A 25,289-nucleotide genomic window follows, 5' to 3' on the forward strand; every position below is an offset into this window, starting at 1 on the left:
CATGAATCACTGAGAGACAAAATCTAACGAGATGCCAAGAGAAAACCGGTTTCTTTTGAGCCTGATGGTGAAGTATCACTCTCAGATGGATTAAATTGGCCTTGTGAGTGGCCTGTAAGCATGCACTAATAATGCTACTTTTGTTGGTAATCCCATGGGGATTTCAAATAACATTTTGACCCAGCTTTGGTAAAAACACAAAGGAGCTGAGCACAGCGATGGGGGAAACATAAGACTATTGTCTGATTCAGAAACGCTCAGCTAAATCCTTATAAACAATGGCAAGAGAGAAAATGTGATACGACATCAAAACCAAACTGCACCGTCTATGAATAACAGCACTTTTCTTTTGTGAATCAACTATTCAGTCGCTGTCAAGTGCTCCAGCTCCACTCATTGTTTGTCTTGTCAGGGCAATTTCTGCTGAGTCAAAATGAGAAGTGATTTTAAGGTTAGTGGTTTGAAGACGTGAATACAAACTGAGAATGTTTGTGCTCTCTCGGGTTTGTAATATTTGCTGTTTTATTGTTGTTGTTCCTTGTCACTTAAAACAAATTCTACTAAATACTTTGTCCAGGACACTTTTTTTTTTTTTTACATGTTTTCTAGCCATGAGGATGAATACACTGGAATACTGATGTTGGATTTTTTTGTGCTCGCCCATGGTTTGAAAAGTTTTCTTTCAAGAAAAATTGTCAAAATTACACCATTTATCACAAACAGTAATTGTAGCAACAGGCTTTATTATCAGATTTTCTGTTGGTCTTCGAACTATCGAAGCCAAGAAATTTTTAAGAAAATTGCAAAAATGTAAACGTGAATATTACATTGTCACCTTGAGAGTCATTTTACGTGCCTGTCTAAATTTGAACCCATAACAGAAATAATTAATAGTAAATAGATATTTCATCAAAAGCACTTTATTCTACATGTCCGATCTAAAAGTTCAGTATGTGATTCTGGAGAAAGACCTCAAACACCAACTCTGTGTCTGAACTTGACAACATGGTATTGATACTCATATTCTGCACCTTTAAAATTGGAAAAAAAACAAATTGTTCACACCTGTACGCTGTAAAAACCTTTAAATTCTGCGTTTCTTATTGCAACTGGGGAGCCGTTAATGACTCCAACCAACAGTCGAGTGACAAAAATTCAGTGAAACTTGAACTGCACACTTACACAGAGCAGAGAGGAGAGGACAAGAGAGGTACAATATTTGCCTCAAAATGTCATGAAGTAGAAGTTTAAAGTTACATAAAATGGAAATACTCAAGTAAAGTACCTCAAAACTGTAGACTGCTGTTTACACAGATCAGAGAGGAGAGGACAGGAGAGGAGAGGTTGTGAGTAGAGGCTGTAAAAATGTAAACAGTTCAACATGTGAAGTCCACTTTTTTCCCAAAATTCATAACACTGAGGTCACTTGAAAAATGTATCTATATATTATTCATTATTATTAAAGCATTTTAAAAACAAGTTTCTTTGTATGATGTACAGGTGCATCTCAATAAATTAGAATATCATATAAAAGTTTATTTATGTCAGTTTATGTCAGTAATTCAGTTGAAAAAGTTGAAATAACACATTAGATAGATCCATAACACACAGAATGAAACATTTCATGTCTTAATTTATTTAATTTCTTTTAATAAAAATCTTCTAATAATGATTATAGCTTACATTTAATAAAGAGCTAAAATTCAGTGTCCATCTATATGACTCAATACTTGGTTGGGGTTATTTGACTTGAGCTACTGGAAATTGACTTTTCAATGAAATTCTAAAGTATTGAGATGCACCTGTATATCATGGTAACTTTTGAGTTCTCTTTACTTCTAGCCAAGATTGTGCTGGTTCCATAGAGCTGCAGGACTTTTATACTGCAGTGAAATACAAGGCCACATTTAGTAAAATGTGGCAAGGAAAAAAGGCCCTGAGACTGTTGTGAGGCTCTCAACATTTTCATGCAGTGCATAAATATTTACGGCGTATATACGGATACAATATGTCTTGCTAATCTTCTACAAACAGCAGCATTGATAAATAGCAGAGGTCTTGATGGCTTTATCAAGAGTTTATGTTGAGTGCTGTCAGGAGGACGCAGCGTGTCCCTGTCATCTTGTCATTCAGTAAAAGGAGAGCAGAAGGAGCGTCTTTTCTCCTTTTGCCTTTGCAGTGACAAGCCAATGACAGCTTTATGGCACAAGCATGTTTATCAGACGTCTCAGTCCATTTTCTGAAGCCGGTACTGTCCTCACGCTGCCACTATAACTGCTCTGCTGTGGCTCTGTCCAATCTCAGGCTATGATTAAGCATGTTTGGAGCAGTTTACTGCAGCTCTGGAGCTTTTATTCCCCAAGGTTGCTTCTGTTGGGCAGGTGAGAACAATGGCGCTATATTAAGTGCACCACCAAGTCCAACACCTGAGGTGACTGTCTGAAGGTGTGAGCCAGCAACAGCTAATGTTCGAGTGAAATTATATGAAAATATTAGTTTGGTCCAATGATCATTTTGAGACACACTCTATTATTATTTTTATCATCAGAAATACTCAGTTACATGCTGTGAATCTTATTTCACAGGATACACAAAAAGAAGCAAACAAAAATTAAAACAAGCAGCCGAAATTTGTGCAATAAGCATAAAAAAATTAAAAAAATTGTCTCACAACGAAAATAATATAATGTAATACAATATATATAGCATGTATTATATATTTTATTACATTATTAAAATATATACTACATTTAATACGATATATATATATATATAAACTGAAATAAAATATATGAAAAGAAGACCCCAAAATAAATTAATTCTTTCAAAATGCCTAGCTGAAACTGGAAATTATATATTTTTTTAAAACAAACAAACATAGAAAAGCAGATTAAATAAATGACAACTAAAAGAGAAATTATACCACTGTAAGCAAAAAAAGACCAAAACTGCCATTAATTGCCACACAATAAACTTGAAGCCAAAGTATAATCAAATGATTGTTGGCACCAATAAAAACTAATGTGTTGACTAAAAAAGCCAACCCCTTTGGTAATACCAGTGAGCCCAAAATAAAATAAAGACAAGAAATAAATGAATAAATAAAACCCTAAAACACTTATAAGAAAACCAAATGAATCTTCTCTTAATATTCATCTATTTGAAACAAGCCCTGCAAAGAGCTACAGCAGATCCTAAACGAAAAATAAGGCCCATAGACAGATTGAATTTACATAATGAGATCCTATTACTATGTGGGCAGAATGGAGATAATTAGAATGATTATTAATGCCAGGTGTAAATGTGATCAGATGCTATTATCCAGATAATGCATCAAGATACTATTGCATTTCAACACCAAGTGTAAATTAGCTCTAAACTTGCAGTGTAATTAAATTCCCTGTATGAGAATGAGACGTGTACTATTATGTGTTTACAAGCTTACTATTGGTTCTTAACCTGTTGGTGCAAACAAAGAATCAATCAAACATGGCTTACTTGCTGCAAAACAACCAAAAACAACACTCATGAATGTTTTTTTTTTTTATCAGTGTCATTTGTAATTCATCTAAGATAAACATGAAATCAACACAACCCACACAAAAGAGTTGTTAGCATGAAAATGAAAGTAAAAAGCTTTGAAAAACATGTTGAAATTGTGTCTGAGAGCCAGCTATTGTCATTCTGCAAATAAAAACCTAACAGATGTTTTGCACTTTTGTTAAATATGTGTTATTGTAGCTGGCAGTTGCAGAGTGATGATATTCCAGCATCATTTGTTTTCCTCCGATCAAAGAAATGAAAGAGGCATTAAAGGTGTCACTTTGTGGGAAAACAATGCTTAATTGTTTTAAATTCCAAAAATTGTAATTGAGAGTGGGAGTTATTGAAGGTTAATGAACTGAATGCGTTCTCCAAGTGATGTCATCTGGAGGACACTTATTCCATGTGGATTGAAAAACAAGATGAAAAAAATGATAAAATCTCATTAAAATGCAGTGTTGATACAGTTGTGAAGTTGGTGGGGAAAAAAAACAACATTTTATATACTTGAGATAATGAATGGGGAATTCTAATCAAAACAAAGTATCATGGTAGATACCTAATGAACCAAACGCTGCGGTGTACTGTAGTCTTTCTTAAAAGATCAATTACGCTAATGACACCAGTGTGTATTACTGTGTAAGTGAACTCTTCACGCTACATCTAAATTCCACAGTGTCTGATCTATCTGCCGTCGTGTGGCATCTATTTATCATTTACTTATTGCCATGTACAAAAAATAGATTAATATTTCTATTTTTGTCAGTTAAATCCAAGGAAGAAATTCAGGCAAGCATGGGCGTCGAGTTATAGTTAAAAGTGACAGGCAAGGGGAGGTATGGCAGTAATAATTTTATTCAATTAGCCCCTGAAAAAGTGCCATTTCCTGCAATACAGTGTATTTAATCATGCCTAAAAGCAAGTGTAATTCTGTGTGTCAAACACACAGTCTTGGGAATTTATATTCACCAATTTATGGTGGTTATGACAAGATACTACCTGCTTAAACCGTGCATAGATGCTTCATGTTCTTTTGGTTTTATGGTAGAGTACAAGCAAGTTAGGTTGACAGTCATGTTGTAGCAGCTCTTCAAATTAAAAGTCCCTTGCTAGTTTCATGTTTGTACTTGGATGGACAAATTCGTTGTTGATAAATATCGATTGAAGCGTTTTATAATGACTAATAAGGTCAAGTATCATAATACTTCATTACTGCTGTTCAGTCACTGACATTGTTTATGCAAGTTAATGTCTATAACCCATCATAAACACACGTATAATGTGTTATAGAGCTCAAAATGAAACGTGATTCATTTTGTTTATGTTGCCATTTTGGCAGGAAAAAGTGTGAGCCAGTATTACTTTCAAGTCATCAGAGTTAAATGCGCTATTTAAGTCAAGACCATTGAGCACTATATAAAACATTACTGACCCTTGTAATCAGCTCAGGGAAATTATCTGTTGGAATTAATTATGATGAAGACTTGGAGCATCTAGACATTTAGAATTATCTGGTCAACTTCCCCTCACCCTACTCTGGAAAGTCCCTAAAAAACTACAAAAGCCGAGACGGGTATAAACGGAGAAAATCTGGACTTGTGAATAATACAGGTTGGTTTTGGAGTCGTTTTTTGCAAACTTGAATGTAACAGGCATACAGGTTTGTTTCTAAGTTGTTTTATTGCAGCAATTTGCCACATTAAGAATCTGATTAAATTCTCTCCCTTATTCTTGTTCCTGATTGTTCTGGCATCCCTGAGTACAATAGCTGTTTACTATGCTCACTCTGTACTGTATATATACAGCAGGTAAAGAAACTAGCTGCTATTAGTCATTCTGCCACAAACAATTTCCTGCCAATATGGCCACATTTGGATTCCAAGTGATTCCGTGGCGTAAACTACTGGAGTACGAAAATAATTAAAACCTCATAATCACATTATAATGCATTTTTACACTGAATATAATGCATTTCAAGACTACGATGTATAACAACTTTAAGAATTAAATTTATAATTTATTTATGAAGTACTATAATACTACGAAGTCATTAAAAAATGCTTTGTATGTGTTACAATTATTGTTATTTATCATTATGAATATTTATGAGTGCCTTTAACTATAATTATACATTGCAATAAGCAGATCACAATGCATTTTAGGTATTTTAAAATGTATTATAGACAGTGAAGTGTTACCAAATTCGTTCTTTGACAAATAAAACAGTGAGGAAATTAGGCTTTTTTTAAAAACTCATACTAAAAATGGAATGGCCAAATATAAAATATACCAAAACTAGCTCAAATGTTTTTTTCTTTTTTTTTTAAGCTGTATGATCATAAAATGGGGATGCTAGAACACACATTTGCTCCCCCAAGTCAAATACTCCTGCTTCGTTGCTCAGCCGCCTGTGCAGGCATGCACATGCAGAGAGAGACACATCAAGGTGCAGAAAGCTTTTTAGGGGTAAAAATGGCCTAAGCAATAATCAAACACCATGAGTCCTTTCCAATAGCCCTGACTCGGCAAGTGAGAGGAACAAGCATCTGCCTGACATGATAACCATTGATTTCCACGCCAATAGATCTCCATTCTCCAGTGTCTCTGTCTTCCTATGCAACACACTCCCACATCAGTGGGGCTGGTTGAAACAACCCTGTTAATGAGACACACTGCCAAGCAGAAAGACTTCAAAAGAGCAAATCAGCAACAGGGTTTAAGCGTCCAAAAAGAATCTGGCAAGCTTCATGAATTCTTCATGTATTAGTCATATTCTCCAAACTTCAGAGGCTCAGGGGAGATAAATGGGAGGTTTACAGACATCCCCACAAGCATGAGCATACACTGGAAACATATTTCAAGATACAAACTCACTTGGATCCATTTAAATGCATTCGTGAGAAGCTAGCGGACTTGTTTTCTGTTAATAGGCTTCAATGAACTGAGGATCACCCGTCTTTAGAAGTTATGAAATGTTCTCGGTAAATGTCATAACCGTATTGCGCCCACTAAAAATTCAGCGAGTGAATGTTATGAGACAAGACCTTTGCTGGAGTGCTTATTAGGGATTTGTTTTGCCTTCTAGATTAGCACACAAGCTGGAATCAAACCAGCCTTGCCTCCTAATTGGGACTGTAACATGTCTATAATGCATATTCTGTTTTTGAGCACCCAGTGGTTGTGATTGATGTCACTGTAAAAATAATGTAAGAAATCTTAAAGGACACAGCCGGTAGTTTCATCTGACAGCTGGAAAGAGGAAAATTGTGGGTCTAGTGTGAGTGAGTGAACCGACAATTAAGTGGATGTGTCTTGGAAGGGCACAGGGGGAAATCAGGAAGTAATTTCACTTTGCATCGCCATCAGTTACCATAGAAACAAACTTGGACTGCCGTGGCAGTCGGGTCAGTAAAATGGAAGCAGAGAGATGTTTGATGCTGATTAAAGAAAAACATTAGGCTCTATTGAAGGGAGCAAAATAGAGAAGTTGGCAGATGCAGATATTAGTCATAATCTAAAACGGTTTATTAATCAGTCAGTAAGCAGCAAGCAATAAGCAGCAGTTTGACACTTTGTAAAATATGCTTATTTGTTTTCTGGCAGATAGTTCAATGAGAAGATCAATAATACACAAAAAGGTAAAGTGAAGCCAATGGAGAAATTACTTAAACCTGCATTCTTTTTAATGGCCTACAGGGGGCGACTCCACTGGCAAAAAGAAGTCTGACAGAACGGACATCTATGAGAAAATTACCCTACTTCTCACTTAATTTATTACTAAATCGTATCACTAAAACTAAAACTTATCACTAAACATTTTCTGAATGAGTTTACTTGAGATAACACTATTACTTGGCCTGGACCAATAACTTCCAGGAGCCTCTGCATGTTGCCTTGTATCTGCTCCAAGTCAAGAATTAGTCCAGCAACAAGCCCCTTGTAAATACACAACTATTTATATATACAACTTTGGTATTTCGACTTCTATTAAGAAGGTGATGTTTTCAGTTTGGCTTGTTTTGTTTGTCTGTATTTTAGAGTACGGAAAAAAAACTTGGTGGATGCGTGTAGCTTGGCCCAAGGAAGAATCATGCTGTATACACTCACCGGCGACTGCATTAGTTACACCTTTGCAACTGCTCTTAAATGCAAATATCTGATCAGCCAATCACATAGCAGAAACTCAATGCATTTAGGCATGTAGACAGGGTCAAGACGATCTGCTAAGGTTCAAAGCGAGCATCAGAATAGGGATGGTCTTAGAATTTCACAAACTGTGAATCAATTGGGATTTTCCCACACAACCATCTCTTGGGTTTGCAGAGAGTGGTCAGAAAAATTGGAAATAACAAGTGAGCGGCAGTTCTGTGGGCCGAAATGTGGTTAGAGGTGATTGGCCACAACCAAGGTATGCAGAAGACCATCTCTGAACGCCGCCACTTTATTAGGTACACCTTGCTAGCTAATTTAAGTGTATGGTGAGTGTATAAATAAGGCCGAGAGGACAGCTCGCCAAAAGTGCGGACAAAACATTTTGATCGCCCCCTAGTGCTTCGCAGTATTGAATGCATTTGATTGAATGGGACATAGAACAAAAAAAACCCCAAGAAATCAACGCATACATCAAATACATTTTTCCCAGGGGTGATTTCTGTCATTTTAGGTAGTTGTTATCATGCTAATGTATGTTCAAGTGCTCTGTTTTATATAAGTTTGGTAGGTTAAAAACCTGTGACAGCTTTGATTTACTTGTTTAGAAAATGTGTTCTCTTTTTATGGGGGAAGCTAGCTTGGGGAAGTCTTTGGCATTCATGTCTGCCAGTGTGTCATGTATGACTCTATCTGATGCGGACACCAAACGGGATGAAAAATGTGTTTGTCCACCTGTAATATGTCTCATTCCCTGGCATTCAGCTCAATGTTCAGAGATGAAAAATCACTGCATGTCATGACAGGAAGGACAAATATGTTCATGATGAAGTGAAATAACAGAGTTACAGAGAAGGAGAGTCGGAAGCTTAGACTGCTGTGATGCTGCTTACTGCAAACAGAGAGCCAAATTAAACAATTAAGTCAACTTCTCATAGTTAAATAATAGCAAATCACTTCATACATGTCGATGCTTTTAAGCTTATTTCCCTACTTTGTGTCCATACTGTGTCTGAACTCCTCTAAGATAACTTTTGAGGGTACTTCCTGAAATGCTATGCATTCTTCTAGCTATTGAGCTGTTTTGCCCTCAGGTTGATAAGCCATTCAGTGGGTGGCCTTCTTCCTCAATATGCCATCATCTTCATCTACGGTCCGCTTTGATGATACACTGGAGACTGGGACCTCTGACAAAAGAACAGCATGACATCTCACTGCTGCAAACCACTCTGAGGTGGTGCTTAAGTCCAGACATGGTTTACACTGGTAATTATATTCAATTGGACAATCAACTAAGCTGTTAGAAAGTTAGAAATGCATGATACGGTTTGCAACTTAAAAAAAATATGGATTGACTGCTGTTTGAACAAAATTATTTCAAAAGAATCTTTAACTTTTACTATATACTTATACTATAACTTTCTAGCTATAAAAACATGAAATGGATGAAAGATGTAATTAAAGCTATTGTCATGACTTCTTTGTCAACGGGGCGCTGAATAACCGTTCATTAAAAGTATGAGAACGGGTTTCACACTGTGCTGAAAACTCTTCATATTGACTCATGTTTCTTTAACAGCGTCATTCAGAAAAAAACTTTCCTGCTAATTTAATCTTTAGAATAAAGTTGGCGGAGTGCTGAGGAGGGCTGGTTGACCTGAGGACTTCTTAAGCACTTTTCAGACATGGAATACTTAACGTTACTTCACCTATTCAATTAAGGGCTTGCTTTTTTTTCCATTGAGACAAATGTGTGTGTTACGAAAATGTAGCTCTCATATAAAGTTGGGGTCCATAATAAGCTCCTTTGAGCATATTGAAATTCAAGTGATCTAAGAGTGAACAACTTTGCACCTTCTTTAGAAAATCTAGCAAGTGATGCAAGACTTTGGCCAATCACAGGCCATTTTAGAGAGAGCCTATTGGCTGTTCTACAAATGCAGATAAGCATGCATGTCCCTTCAGATGGTGAAAGCCTGATTCAGTGGTGTAACATCCTGTAGAAAAGCTGCTATTCAAGAATTAGCAAAAAATGCATACAGTGCAAAGCAACCCAAAAAATCTGACTAATCAAAAAATCAGAAATAGTGAGAAAAAGTTGCCCTAATATTATAGCTTCTGCTTGCCAAAGTTTCACAGTTGTTGCTTATAAAAGTTCATGTTGTGATGGAGCTGGGTAAGTGCTTTGTGTTTCACATTTTACCTCAACTTTCTTGTACCAAAGTTGTTTTGACTCCCTTCTCACAGCAGATAGCAGCAGGGATCTTTACTGTACTCTCTCACCAACTCAGTGGTTACATGATTGGCCGAGGCAGCGTGACAAGTTATGTCAACTTTTTGCGTTGAGGCTACTCCATCACCAATTCATTACCCCAACTAAAATGAATGGATTACTGGCTATTTCCATAGCTATAGTCATCTCAACGGGCTTCACAGGTTCCCAAGTCTACAAAGAAGCAGGACAGTAACTCTTATAGGACGGCAGCTTTATAATACATGAGAGGGTTATCAACCCTCAGCCCAACCCCCAACCTGGAGGATAAGGGGATCACTTTGTCCGATCTTTACCCATTGACCTGTTGGGCATTGTAGTCCCGAACAGGAGTACAAGACTCCAGCCGACATTGTTTAAGATTCCCTTATTAGTCCCACAATGGGAAATTCATCCATCCATTTTTACACACCAGTGAACACACCATGCTTAGGAGCAGTGGGCAGAACATTTCTGCACACCCAGGGAGCTGTTCTGGGAGGTTATGTGCCTTCCTCCAGGGCACTTCAGTCCTTGATCAGTCCATCATGGGGTTTGACAGCGACCCTCCGGTTACAAGCCCGATTCCTAACCTCTATGAGACGGATTCAAGGGGTCATGGAATACGTAATCCGCCCATAGATAGATGATCGATTTGAAACCTATCTTAAAATTTCGGCCACTTACCCCAGCTTTAACCCTTATTTATTTGCAAGGTCTATGTTTCATTCCAAGGGATCACCGGTCGTGTAGACATGTAGAACTGGACTGTTGAATCAGCAAAAAGTCAGAGAAAAAGAAGTGTCAGGATAAGAGGAGTCCAAATAGCAGTCAGGGAAGATTTATGCAGGAAGGCGTCCAGATTGAGCTCCCTTTCTGTTGGCTGTCACTGCTTCTGTAAGGACAAGAATCAATGTCCAGTCTGACTTTGGCACAAAAGAGAGCTTTAAGTGCTCAATGTGGGACCTCAGGAGATGAGGTGGAGCCTGAAGATGCCCTGTAGCTGCATCCGTTTAGTCCTCATCCTTTCTTCTTTATACTTCCTCCAGGGGGCTTCAGGAATAGAAAAGCCTGTTTCTGGCTGTCTTTTATCAGTTTGTTTATCTTACCTCACTGGTATATCCCCAGGCCCCACAACAGAGAACAGCTCACCATCCGCAGCTGATTGATAAAACATGTAGGGCACTCATTGATATACCTAAGCCTCCTAGCAATCTACTCTATCTGCTTGTGTTCAGGGCCTCTGTGTTGTTTGACCACTCCAGGTTTTTGTCGGTACAGTATATTCTCTGCTAACCCTGCTGGTTTCCTGTTCTTTTGGAAATCTTTTGCTAAGACCACTTTTCTCGCTCCACCTTGCCCTCATGGCTGCCACCAACAGGAATGGAATAACACCAGTGAATTCTCCAAGTGACATGACCCATAAATTTAAAGGCAGTGGCATAGAGAGGGAACAAGATTCCTCCCTGTTTCTAGACCTACAAAAGAAACAGTTCTTCAGAGTAAGAAGAGATTTACACATGTAGCTGCAGGGAAGGAAACAGAAATGATTCACATGGGGTTGCTTGTGCACATGGCTGAGACTAAAGGCTATGGCACAGGTGCAGCATTGCTTTCCTGATCACAGTGTCTGGTGCACAGAAAACTCCTTGGGGACTCTGTAGACTCCTGAGACCCAAAGTTGTACAACAAGCAAATGACTAGAAGCTCATATCACCTGCCCCATAAAAACAGGTGGACTTTAAGGAAAAGGGCTTTCCATTCTGTCACCTTTAGAACAGCCCTAATCTCTATTAACCAATCAGCAACAGGACAACAGGGTGTTTAGTTTGTAGTTCTAGTAGTTTTGACCAATCACGATTAGGATAGCTTTGGTTGCATGCTGCTAAAAAGTCCCTGTTTTTTTTAAATTAGCTTTTGTATCTGCATTCTTTAACAGATATCTGTTTGTAGAGATTATCCAAACATGTTTTTGTTGATCCGTTCTCATGGGTCAAATTGCTAATAGGACTGTAAACAAAGACTGGCTCAGGGAAGAAGTCCAAGCTCTGTTATCTGGATATCCACTGGCTACACCAGAACCCCAGAAGCCCTGGCAATTGCCCTAAGAAGCTAAATTACCCTCAGATTAATAGTCAATGAGTTCTGAGATTAGACCAGCTCAAGCTAGCTGAAAGCTTCTTTGGGCCATGGGCTGACTGCGGACTTTGGACCACATACTGAAATAGAATGAAAGCAAACTTCAAAATTTGGTTGATAAAAGGGAAAGTACAATAAAGACAGGAAATGAAACCTGCAATAATGTTACCACTGTTGGGGCAGCGTAACAAGTTGTAACGCCACAGTACTATCAACAGATATCTGCATATAGAAGCAGGATCTGTAGGCAACGGAACTAGATTTCTGTATCGGAAGCATTCTAGTTTTCCGTTTGATGTCTGAGAAGTATTGACCAAGAAGTTTTGAGCGAGCTTTGGTTGCAAGCAGGTTGCAGTCTGTGTTAAGAGCAAACAAGATAAAACCAATCTCCGAACTCATCATCACAAGAATCCAGTTTTTCATCTGCCTTTTTAACTTTATCTGCACTGTTCATAAAGATTAGCCAACATGTTGTCTGGACTGCAGTAATCTGAAATAAGGGCAGCTGTAGGATCACATTGTGATTGCTCAGCAAAAGAAAAGTAGACAAAAGTGCATGTTCTGCTATAACAGTACTTGGTAGTACCCATAGACTGTATATAAATAATGGACGTAGTGTGTGACCGTGATGTCACCCACTCGTCGCCATCTTGCGTCGCCATCTTGTTTCCGATACGGGGAGCAGACCATATTTGGACTGTGGAGGAGCGAGAGGGATCTGACGAGACTGACTACACGCCTCTCTACACCTCAACCTGACTGAGAGAAGTCACTGCTAATTCATGTTAGCATTAACTGGAGAATTAACTGGGTTGTTAGTTTTGGCGAGCAAAAAACAAAAACAAAATGTTTGTTACTGACCTCAGAAAAATGACCAGCGACTCCTTGGAGTGTCTGTTAGTCCAACCAAACGCTGAACAAGACATTTTACTGAACAAATCGTTCAAATAAACTGTCATTAAGTGAAAATACAGTGCAAGGGACCAAACTGGTAAACGTCCTCTTTTCTATCTGTATAATGTTATATATGACTTTACTGACACGTTGCCGTGGATACGCATTGTTCTGCTTCTCTCCTGATGATGGCTCGCCCTGTTAGCCACCTGTCAATCAAAGGTAGCCACGCCCCAAATCATACGATTCTTAATCTTCTATTTTCTTCTAAATGGGGCCATTATTAGAACTATTGACATCAAATTGTCTTGAAGATGATTTTTTACTAGCGATTGAGACAATAGTGTTGTCCTGAAAAAATTTTTCAGGACAACAAAGTTTTCAAATTTTGCACTGAAATGAATGGGCAGATTTTTTTTTGCAGCCAAACGTAGCACCCCCTGCTGGAATTTTTGGTAGATTGCAGGCTTAAGGCACTTCCTGGTTTGCCTCCATGCTCAGACACGGAGATTGCCGCCTGGTAGTATACTGGACAAACTCATTAGTCTCTTAAAGTTTTCTCTCAGTAGTTCATGTATTTAATACGGACCAAACGGTGTTTCTACAAATCAGATTTTGTCTCCTTCAGGCTCAACTCAGGGCACAGCTAAATGTGAGAGTCTTCAGGGACCAGCGGAACGAGTCTCCTTGAGGCAAAGTGAAGTGAAGTTCACTTTAACATGTCTCTCTCAGAGTGTGTGCTCTTCTCAGGACGCTGTGCAGAGCGCTCTGCAGACTGTCCCGTCTCGGCACCACATGGCGAGTGTCGTGTCGCTGCAATAATAGGTCGTGCCTCATTGAGCAGGCTTATTGGATCTTCCTCAGAAGTGAGGTAAGTGGTGTGCTAAATTGAATGCAATTCATAGTTTTTGGGTGGAGGGCCGCTCTGCTATTACATTAGGTGGGAGAGAATTACATAGGCAGAGACAATATTGCAGCTGTTCAACCGTTACACGACGCTCGTGGCCTGAGTGAAATCACATTTCAATCACCTCGGCAGTCTCAGGTGACTCGCTGTAAATGAGGACAAATGAGAAAATTAAAATGACATCCTTCGATTTTTGGCCCACAGAGCCCAAAGACGATGCTAATTGAAATTTTCAATCACACTAAAGAGAATGAAAAGAGAAACCACGCCACTGGCGGCGGGGAGGGAAGACCTGCTATCAGTGTGCCGATGATGAACTTATCGGAGTCAGTGGAGCTGAATCTGTCAAAGTTGACAACTCTGTTCTGATAGTACAACTGAAGCCCTGCGCATTCAACCTGAATTTCCAGCTCAGTTCCCGCACATCAGTGGGTGCTGTCTCACAATCATTGACTTCACACTGCAGATGATCTGTAAACAAGCTCGGGGATGTGTCAACTTCATGTTATAGCAGTCTGGTAACAAGCAAATCGACAACAAACTTCTATGATATCATTAAAACGCGTTATATTTAGTAACAGCCGCAATTAGAGGTTCGAGGAAAACATAAAGTCCTTCACAAATTATTACTAATAAATACATTTCTGCTCCTGTGTGCAATAACTTTGCTCTGTTATTATACTTTTAACCTTGAGCATCTGCAGATTTTATTGTGTTATACTCTTAAGAATGAAAATAATACTGCTCATTTATGAAATAGCAACAAAACAATGTGTCTATACAGAGGAAACTCAGCCCAGAGGCTGACCTGTTGAGACTGTGTGAGAGGCAGCAAGTTTCTGCAAGACTTTCACAGCTATATTTGGGTTTGGTTTAATTAGGATGTATGCTGATGGTGATTTGGAAACAAGATTGTTTATTGGCCTATGTCACTGCAAGAGGATTATATTTGCATCTGAAATATCTATGCATTCGGAGAAAAGAACGTTTTTGTCAATTTCTGCAGCCATGCAAAAGACCAAAACAGGTTTAGATTCCTGTTGGTCGAGCATACATGTCATCAAAACACATCCAAAGCTTCAGCTGAGACTCTAACTGTGCAGCCGCAACAATGTTTTTTATAGGAAAACATTGACTTTTAGGATTTTGCGACTTTTGTGGTCACAGTGAAAGTACACATTTCTTGCAGAGAACTCCTGTTGGGTGTTACATAACAGCTTGTTTTGGGCTTCTTAAAGGGGAAGTAAATACATTTTCAAATCAAGTTTGGTTTGCTAGGTTTGTGAAAAATGTCTCCTGCGTTTCTGGAATTTTTCTGACTGATGGAGGGCTGGGGACTACACTTTAGTACCAAACAACAACAAAACAATAAAAGTCTGGTAGAATGGAGTATTTTCTAGCCCTCAAACTGCTTTATCCATCAATTTCAAGGCATGTTTTGGCTCCTGTCACCACATGTAACCTTGTTTTTCACTGCAATATCCATGTCCTGTACCTTTATGGAAACAGCAAATTCAAACATGTATTTTGTGCAGTATGACACAGTTATAATGCCATAAATTATAATATAAAACTAAAATATGGAAGTTGGATTGTTTGATAACGCATCACATTTTTGCAAGTGCTCACAAATGCAACAAATACAATGGGGCTAGACATGCTATACATATCAAACTATTTTCATTTTTACAACCTCCAACTCTCTTGTCCTCTCCTCTCGGCTCTGTGTAAACAGTCTGCAATTCAATCCAAGTTTCACTGAATTTTGTGACATTTTGCCAAGTCATTCATGGCTGCCTTTTTCTGTTAAAGATCTCATAATTTAAAGGTTTTACAGGATTTAGTCAATGCAAACTAATAATTTTTAGCTGATATAGAAGGGGGTGCACGGCTAAAAAAGTTTGGGTACCGCTGCAGTAGAGCAACAAGAAACATCTCAGAAACAAGAAGACGCAGGCGAGACGCAGGCGAGACGCAGGCGAGACCCAGGCGGAGCGGTCTTCCTTTCAGATAGGCTATAGGCTATTCAGTTTATATATTTTTTTCCATTGAAAATGCGGTTATCTACAGTCAGATTGCAAGAGAAATACAGTAAGAATTTCAAGCATTTACTAACACTTAACCCTTAATAGGGCACTCATTGAAATACTTGCAAATTCCAAATTTCAACCCTAGAGAATAGGGGAGGGGGGTAATATTTGGAGAAAAAACTTTACGAGATTAAAGTGGCGAATCTACGAGAAAAAAATGCGCAGATTTATGAGATTTAAAGATTTGCGAGAAAAAAAGCTGCTGTTTTTTCCACTTTTTTCTCGTAAATCTGCAACTTTTTTCGTGCAGATTTGCCACTTTAATCGAGTAAATTTGCAACTTTGCAACACACATTTGGCCCCTATAATGCCGTCATAGTCCAGTTCTCCTCGTACAATTCTTCATTGAAGAATAACACGACTGTTTCTTGCAGATTTCTTTTCAAAATTTTTCATTTTTACATTGGAGGTTAAGGTCAATAAAGTTAATATTATTATATTATTATCATACTGATTGGTCAGATGTCATGGTGTCACTGTCTGTGACATAGCCTGATCTTTGCTGTTTAGCTGGAAGAAAAATCCATGTGGTTCTACAACCAAACAGAGAGACATGGGGACCCAATTTAGATATCCACTGAAGTTACCAAATATAGTTCTTCGCCTGATAAAGGGTTAATCCAAAATCCAAGCACTTTTCAAAACTTGAGATTCAACATTACAATTCAAGCATTTTTAACCCATTGAAACCTGAAAAGCGGATACGTCGTTTTGTAGTATTTGTATAAGCTCTCAAATACTTGTTGAATTTAATTTCTATCTGCTACAGAGGCTGAAAAATCTATTATTTAGTAGGAAGTGCTTTTACAGGGGCGGCTCAGTTGGTAGAGTTGGTTGGCCCCCAACCGAAGGGTTGGTGGTTCGATCCCTGACCGTCGCAGCCTACATGTCGAAGTATCCTTGAGCAAGATACTGAACCCCAAATTGCTCCAGATGCTGTGTTCATCGGTGTGTGAATGAATTCCCAATGGTGGCAGGTGGCACTGTTTAGGGTAGCCTCTGCCACCAGTATGAATGTGTGTGTGAAAGGGTGAATGAGCGCAGTCTGTAGTGTAAAGCGATTTGAGAGACTAGAAAAGCGCAGGTCCATCCAGTTTGGAAACCATGGAGGCCGTGTCCTGCAGACTAAAGAGGAGAGGGACCATCCAGCTTGTTAGCGGACGGTTCAAAAACCTGCATCTCTTGTGGTATGGGGCTGTATTAGTGCCTATGGTGTGGGCAGCTTACACATCTGGAAAGGCACCATCAATGTACATTTAACCCTTAATAGGGCACTCACTGAAATACTTGCAAATTCCAAATTTCAACCCTAGATAATATTGGAGGATATTACATAATATTTTGTAAAGCGCTTTGAAAACTAGAAACGACTAGAAAAACGCTATAGCGCTATATAAGTGCAGGTCCATTTACCATTTACAGTCAGTTTTAGGTGTCAATGGGTTAAGGATTTGAAGCACCAGATCAAAATGATCAAAATGTAACTCACCGTTGACCACCACCGCAATGTCTACAAAGTCGATCTCTCCCCGAGCCTCGACGCTGGCCTCGCATCGGTACACGCCCTCGTCGGCCTTGGTCACCTGGTGGACCTGCAGGTTGTTGTTTGGCAGCACCTGGAACCTGCCTTCACAGCACGTGCGAAGAAGAAGTGGAGGACAGACGGAAAGCCAGGCAGAGACAGAAAGAGAGAGATAGAGAGAGAGAGAGAGCGGAGAAGAGGAAACGACAAAAGAACAACAGTGTATGATAGAGAGAGAAGCGAGATAAGAAAGTTAGGAAAACAGTGGGAGAAAATTGCCATCTCCACTCTCCAGTAGTTAGACTGTCAATCTTCACTTCAGCACATTTACCTGATAAAGTCCACATAGATAAACACTCACGCAATTACAGTTCCAATTCCCTCCCATTGTGGTCAATGTGAGATTGGCCAGGAGTGATGAAGCCTCTATCTCATTTCTCTCAAGCAAAGATATTTATAACCATGCATCGTAATTAGAGTGAAATGATTAAAAAAAAAAAAAAAAGAGCCCTTCTTCTGCATGTTTCATCACCGCCGCGGCATTGAAGGTTTGAATTTCAATTAAAAAACGTGACAGATTTGAGGGGTCACTCTTTCTAATCAGTGTTCAGACGTGCGTTTTGTCTAGATGGAGGATGTGGAAGTGGTGCCGTGAGTTGTAAATCAGGGTGGAGGAGAAAAGGAAATCATGAATACTAGTCTTTTTTCTTTTGTACCTGCCTATTATGAGAGAAGAAATCGGAGCTAACTCATGATATTTACACTCAAAAAAAGCAAACTGGGTGTCTGTTACTTTCTCCTTAGTCTAACATGTAGCTGCTACTAAATAAAATGATGTTTTGTGGTTGAACAGTTTTAAAACATGTAGTTTTAGCATAAAATGCAACACTTTACAATGTACTAGAATACTTTATGTTAAAACAACCTAATTAAATTGCTGAATATAATACTCTGTCTAAAAATTCTTTATTTCCTGAATAATTACTATTATGTTAATTTTCATATGATAAAGGTAATCTTGTAGGCTAAACCACTCAGCACAATTAATTTATGTACTTCACTATTTTAAAAAGTAGTTGTAACTACCCTATTAAATAAAGTAACTCTTAATAAGGTCATACATGTTTAAATGGCCCAAGAAAATCACGTTGGTATGTTACAATTGCCCTTAGAAATCTAGTTGGACTGACCCCTGGTAATTAATTAACAGTAATGCAAATACATCATGTTGACCCAACATATTTACATTTTGTTCACTCAACAAAACTGTTTCTCGCTAAATTAAAGCCTTTTATTTAGGTGGAAATTATTTCCATAATTTTATTTCGTTCTGGGAACAAGTTATTTTTTGAGTGTACACTCAAAAAAATGTAAATTTTCATGTAATTTTGTCACATAAGTTGAATGTAAAAGGTCAAATTATTGTTTTTCTTTCATTTAAAAGTAATATAGATAAATTAAATAACTTAAATGCACATTTCTACATAAACTTAATGTGTAAATTTACTTAAAGTTTATGTATACTTTTACATAAACCTTATGAGTTCATTCAATATTACATATAAAGTTAAAGAGACATAAAGTCCATACAAAGTAAAGCTTATTAAGATCATAACTCATATACAACAACTCCCTTACTTACTACTAATAAGCAATAATTCTGAGGTTATTGAGGGAAAACTCTTAGTTTATGTCTTACTGGTTGTAAAATAAGGCCATGCAGAATAAGGCATTAATAACTACTTAATAATGACTAATTAAGAGCCAATATGTTACTTATTTGCATGCTAATGAGCAGCTAATTAATGTTGAATATGTGTTCCCTAAACAGTAATCTGTTGCCCCAATTTGGTGCTTAATGTTAATAAAGAAACTTTTTCATAACTGCTTGCGTATGAGATGCTTGAATAAACTCATAAAGTTTATGCAAAAGTATACATAAACTTTAAGTAAATTTACACATTTGGTTTATGTAGAAATTTGCATTAACGTTATTTAATTTATCAATATTACTTTTAAATGAAAGAAAAACATTGCATTTAATTTGACCTTTTACATTCAACTTATGTAACAAAATTACATGGAAAATTTACATGTAATTAAATTACATAAAATCCACGTTTTTGGCTTAATTTTTTTGAGTGTAGCTGGAATAAAGGCAAAATGATATAAATCAGCTGTTTAAAACATGGGGCAGAGTATGATTCTTATCCTAGATGGAGTTATAGACACCGATTTGATAGAAATATCTATTTTCCAAAGACGTAGAATGCTGGTTGGTGTCTCACGGGAAGCAGCGTCTTCGAATGTCACCATCCAACCGCTCTATAATCCATTCTCTCACTCGCTTGTTAACATGGTTTCTGTTCAAGTTCTACGCCTCCTCCAGGGCTGATGGGATTTCTATTTATAGAATTTGATATCCTTGTCTTATTGTGAAGCCACACAAAAGAAGGAAATAGCATTTCCTAGAGAACAGTATTTTTGGCACATTAGCGAGTCTTTTCAATGAGAGGGAGAGAATTGGGCACATCGGGACTCATGAGCGTTTCTCTTTGCTGTAATCGAGTGTGTTTGGCAGGTCTACATTCAGAATGTAATCCTTTTGAGATCGCTGCTTACTTGCAACTTTTATTAACATCATAATCTACTGCTGGAATAATCACCATCAGCTACAGTATGATAAATGTGATATATAACTAATGATTTCAACAGTGACTTCTATTTCCACTCCTTACTTCTTATCATTAAAATATCTGGATGTTTTTTATGCAACATTTGGAGCTGATTTATGTCCAAAAACATGTATTACTGACTGTAACTTTTTTAATTTATTTTAAACAACAGCCATTTGATTTTAATGTCATTTTAATATTCATACATAAAAATAAGAAAAGAGGAAAATGTATAAAAAAACAGTGAATTAAAAAAATATTCACTATTAATTATATATAAATTAGAAATAAAATATATAAATTCACTAAATTTATAATACAAATATTATATAATACACAGTCGCTCATGAATAAAACACTTTTTACCTCTGTCCATGAAATGATTGTGACAATGTGATTTATTCTTGACATATAAAGTATCTTCTCAAAACTTTATTAATCAATATCTTTCACAGTAATAACTGATGCATTTCAATAGGAATTAACAGAAGATTTTGTCACAAAATAAAATATTCCAACTTTATGGGCAACCGTGTATATATAACTATGGTGATTTTTTTGTAACCTGTTGCAGGGTTGAATATCAAAATTAGTGTATATTTACAAAAAACATAATTAGGAAAAAAGTTTTAATAAAAATGTATTGTCTTCTTACAGTATTCTGATCAAATATATATCAAGAAGAAACGTTCAAAAATAATTAAAATGATCACACAATGAACAGTGTCCCAACTTTTTCTTTTAGAATCAGGGTTGTACATCCTTCATGGAAAATTAAACATGTAAATGTTACAGACTGAAAAAAAAACACTGCATAAATACATTCCTGTCATTTTGAATATTACTTATACCTTATTAACTTCCATCACTAATACTTATAAATACCAGGTTGCCTATAAATTTGAAATAATTTTGTTTTCAGACACAATCCTCTGTTAATTGTGGTTTCATTTTCATTGTGATATGTTTGTAAGAGATTAATAATAAAGTTTTGAAAAGATATACACTTTATCTGTCAAGAAAAAATCGTATTGTAACAATCACCTCATGCAAAAAGGAAAACAATATTTTATACCAACTTTATGAGCAACCTTGTATTATATAAAGTTTGTATTATAAGATTTACTTTAATAGTGAATTATTTTTTTATTTACTGTTTTTATTAATCTTCCTTTACAAAAAAAAAAAAAAATCTGTTGTATATGTGGCTTGTGAATGTGATTGTGTACTGAGGGGCACAGGGTTGTGAACTGACATATTTCTTCAGGCCTTGTGATTGAAATATCAACAAAAACATAATACTTGAGTAAATAAACAACCTCAAGAAAACCTTGGGCATTATTTATTAAGTTTGAAACGTATAATCCCAGTTTAACATACTGACAGAAACACAAAGCATACAGCAAGACTGTTTTATGTTAATGTGGGAGGCCATCTCTCACACTGCCTATAAACATACTGTATGTTCTACTTTATTAAAAGCAACTATCCATCCATTTTCTGAACATTTTTTCCCATTCATGCCTTTAGTTTTAAGGGTACCATGTGGACAAAACAAACAAAGTTATTGTTATGTTTAAAATGCACAGTTTGTATCCTTTAGGTGCAATAATAACAAAACAAAAAAACCCATCTCCTTCCCTCATAAAAAAGACCTTGAATCCTACATTGTTCACATAAATATTTGTTTGCTCGGAGTCTTTTTCTTCACTTATTTTATTGGTATATTGCTATATTTCTACAACCTCCTGCACGAAATTCAATTAAATCATTGCTCTAATTCACCTAATTTACTTTAATAGTTGCCCTACTTAATTAATAATTGTATTCCAATAGTCATTCTTCAGAAAAAGCAGCCAAAATAATAATAAAACAGTGTCACAATGAACAAATTGATGATTTAATTAAAATTATGGACCTATTTTCTGCCCTCATGATTACATTTTACCTTGTTACTCAATCTACCACTCATTTTCCAAGCCACTTCAGATTCATGTGGCCTTTTGAGCATGTTTTATGGACCTTGGAAAAACATCCAAATACACAAAACACAAGCAAATTGAGAAAACATGCACATGTACATTCATGTAGGCTATGACATGTGCAATAGGCTTTATTTTTTACTGTAGAACATGTGCAATAAGATTTTTCTCTGTGTGACATGTGCAATAGGTTTTTCCTTGACAATGTGTCTCTGTTTATAGTCCCTTACTTTTGAGATTTGTGTGACGTCCTATTTTTCGTTTGTTTGTTTGATGGGTGCATGCCTTGGTTGGTTATTTATTTAATCCAAATTTAATAGATTTATCATTTTTGCACTGACGGAAGAGCTGTGCCTCAATTTCGTTGTGCTTTTTTTTATACTTCCGTGCAATGACAATAAAGACTCTAATCTATTCTATCTTCATCAATTTGATAACACAAGGGCTGCATTTAGGAAATGCGCTGCAGAGACCACAACACAACAGAAATGTTTCCAGAGGACACCTAAAAGTGATGCACACATCTGGACACGCTTGTGATATTATCAAGTTATTTCAAGATGATGATAATTTCACTTAATCGATAGCATGCTAAAGTTAGCGACCGATCATAGCGTGCTATTGTTAGCAGGCTAGCAAGACCAAGACCAGCTCGTTGCTGTTGAGAGGGACAAACTAAAAATGTGTATCATTCATTTATTTGATTTGTTTAACTGCACTATGATTGATACAGGCTAGTGGGCTAACGCTAGCTGGCTAATGCTATATATCACGTTATAACATGAAAATATCATTATCATGAAATAACATAATCACTTCACATGATAATGTTACAACGTGAATTATTATTATCTTGAAATAACACGATAATATCACATGATCCAGACGTGCTTCACTTTTAAGTGTCCTCTGGAAACACTTCTGTTGTGTTCTGGTCTATTTGCATCACTTTTTCTTATTTTGTTGTGGTTTTTGCAGCGTGTTTTCTGAATGCTGCTCTTGATTTGTCAAATTGATGATGTTTTCTCAATTTGCTTGTTTTTAAGTAGATTTTTGTTTTTATGTAGCCAATTGTGTTTTGTTTTTATCTAGTGTGCTTTGCTCTGTTTGTAAGGTGACCTTGAGTGACATGAATGGCGCCCATAAATACAATGTATTATTATTATTATCATTATTATTATTATTTTGTGTATTTGCATATGTTTTCTTAAGTTCCAGTGCTGTGAGCTCTCAGGGCCACTGTATATAATAGCAAAAAACAGTAGTCAAAGGCTAGAAAAATTATTTAATTGTGAAAGAAGGTCGTGAAAACTTACTGTGATGTTCCTCAGTGATCTCTTTGTCCTGGTAGTACCACACCACCACGGGCACCGGCGAGCTAATGACATCACAGACCACCTCCGCCGTCTCACCGTGGCGGAACTCCTGCGGTGACTGAACATCCCGAAACGTCAGCCTCTCTGGGAGATCAAACAAGATGGAGATGGAACAGCTTTTTTTTCTGCTTCTGTGAGCATACAGAGCAATTTATTGCAGGTCTGAACATCAAAAGGGAAATAAGAAAAAAACTGCTGTGCTCTTACGCTGCTGTTAACTAGGACTGTTTGGAGACAGAATCTGGGGTGAAGGGTTTGGAAAAGTTACTTTAAAATAAATGTTCCTCCAATTTCCTTCCTGCTTGCATCCTGTAAATTGAGTGTTTGCCTTTTTCGGGTGTTTTTGTAGTTCTATTTATGAGGTAAGTGTAAGTTTTGGGATGACCTCTATTTGAACACCTGCAAGGCTGTCTTAAAAAACCAACTATCGTTCCTGCAAAAGGAATCAAATAATGAAAAGAATATATTTTGTTTCCCCTGAAAGGAATGAATGACTCGTTTTCCTCAAGCTGTTTGTCTTTGTGCCATTTAAATGTGTTTATGTCCCCTAAAAATAAAATCTTATTGTGTTAATAATCAGTATTTACTGAGTCTACAGCCATGCCAGCAGCTCTGTGAAGATGAAATAATAATGTGTAAAAGCAGAATTAGATTAAATTTCCATTCAAATCAACACAGCAGGGGCGGCCATTGGCCACCATTGTTATGTGTACCATTGCCACTGCAAAGAACTGTTAGCGCTGTAGCGGACTATCTTCTGTATAAACTTCCTTAACGGCCAACTTGTTGTGTGTCGACATATGTATGTGATGAGCATGTGGAGTAGCATGAAGAGCCATCCACTGAATTAGTCACATGTAATAACTTCATGCTTATTCCACACACTCTTGTCACAGCATATGAAAGCACAATGCTATTGCGAGATAAGTGCCTTTGCTAATTTTCTGCAACCAGTTTATCACAGAAGTATGCTGGAATTGGTAAGCTAGTTTACTAGCATGACAGTGACTAATTCCACCATACTTGAATGCTATGCTCTCAGAAAATGAGCCCAATAGCAGGTGTGTGGCCAATGGAAGAGTTGGATCCATCTTTCCTATGCTAGACTAGTTTCTGGGTTCTAGCCAAACATTGCAACATGTTCTCTGGTGTTAGAGATTCAGCTCTCACACCATCAGATCATCCATGTACATGCCAAGGCCACAACGGTGAAAATATTGCCACCTGTGCTGAGCTGACCACTCAAAGCATGAAACACATTTCACTCCACACCGCCAGGAGAGTACTAAGCCGGGAGAAGAGCGAACAGCAGCCAGAGTCCACTCTTCTTCCAGCAAAGTCATCCGCCAGAGGTGATTGAGGTGGCTTTTTTAAATGTTTGTTAGAAAGCCCACACTGTTAATGTTTTTTTAACTTGTTTATTGAACTAAGTTCCATTCAGTAATAATTTGTTTCTTTGTAAGTTTTCATGTGTCCCACGGTCTTTAAACCATAGCCGTTCCGATGCTATTGAATGCACCATACCTGTGTGTGAATTGCCGTGCAGTGAATATTAGTTTTCTTTCGGTACTTCGGCGGATAGATTGTAATTTCCTTTGCTCTTTCCCAACATTCTCCTGTTCCTCCCTGGTTTATAGCTCCAAGTCATGGCTGACATCTATTTTGCTGCCCTCAGCTCCACGTTCGATCTGTTTACTTTTCTGATTGGTTGTTGTCATGCACATTTCCGACATGTTTGTTTGAGTAAATATGCACACAGCT

At 37.3% G+C, this 25,289-nt stretch overlaps 1 protein-coding gene across 2 annotated transcripts in view; it reads right to left on the reverse strand.

Annotated features, from left to right (window-relative positions):
* The window catches only part of LOC131962945 (neural cell adhesion molecule 2-like), a 433,656-nt gene that overhangs the window by 108,750 nt on the left and 299,617 nt on the right, over positions 1 to 25,289 (reverse strand). For both annotated transcript variants that reach the window (XM_059328060.1, XM_059328059.1), the window contains exons 4-5: positions 23,469 to 23,612; positions 17,463 to 17,600 (exon numbers count right to left, since the gene is read on the reverse strand). In XM_059328060.1, the coding sequence (XP_059184043.1) occupies positions 17,463 to 17,600; positions 23,469 to 23,612 (282 nt within the window). The remainder of the gene's footprint in view (positions 1 to 17,462; positions 17,601 to 23,468; positions 23,613 to 25,289) is intronic.

The sequence above is a fragment of the Centropristis striata genome, chromosome 24 (genome assembly GCF_030273125.1).
Source record: "Centropristis striata isolate RG_2023a ecotype Rhode Island chromosome 24, C.striata_1.0, whole genome shotgun sequence".
Taxonomy (NCBI): domain Eukaryota; kingdom Metazoa; phylum Chordata; class Actinopteri; order Perciformes; family Serranidae; genus Centropristis; species Centropristis striata.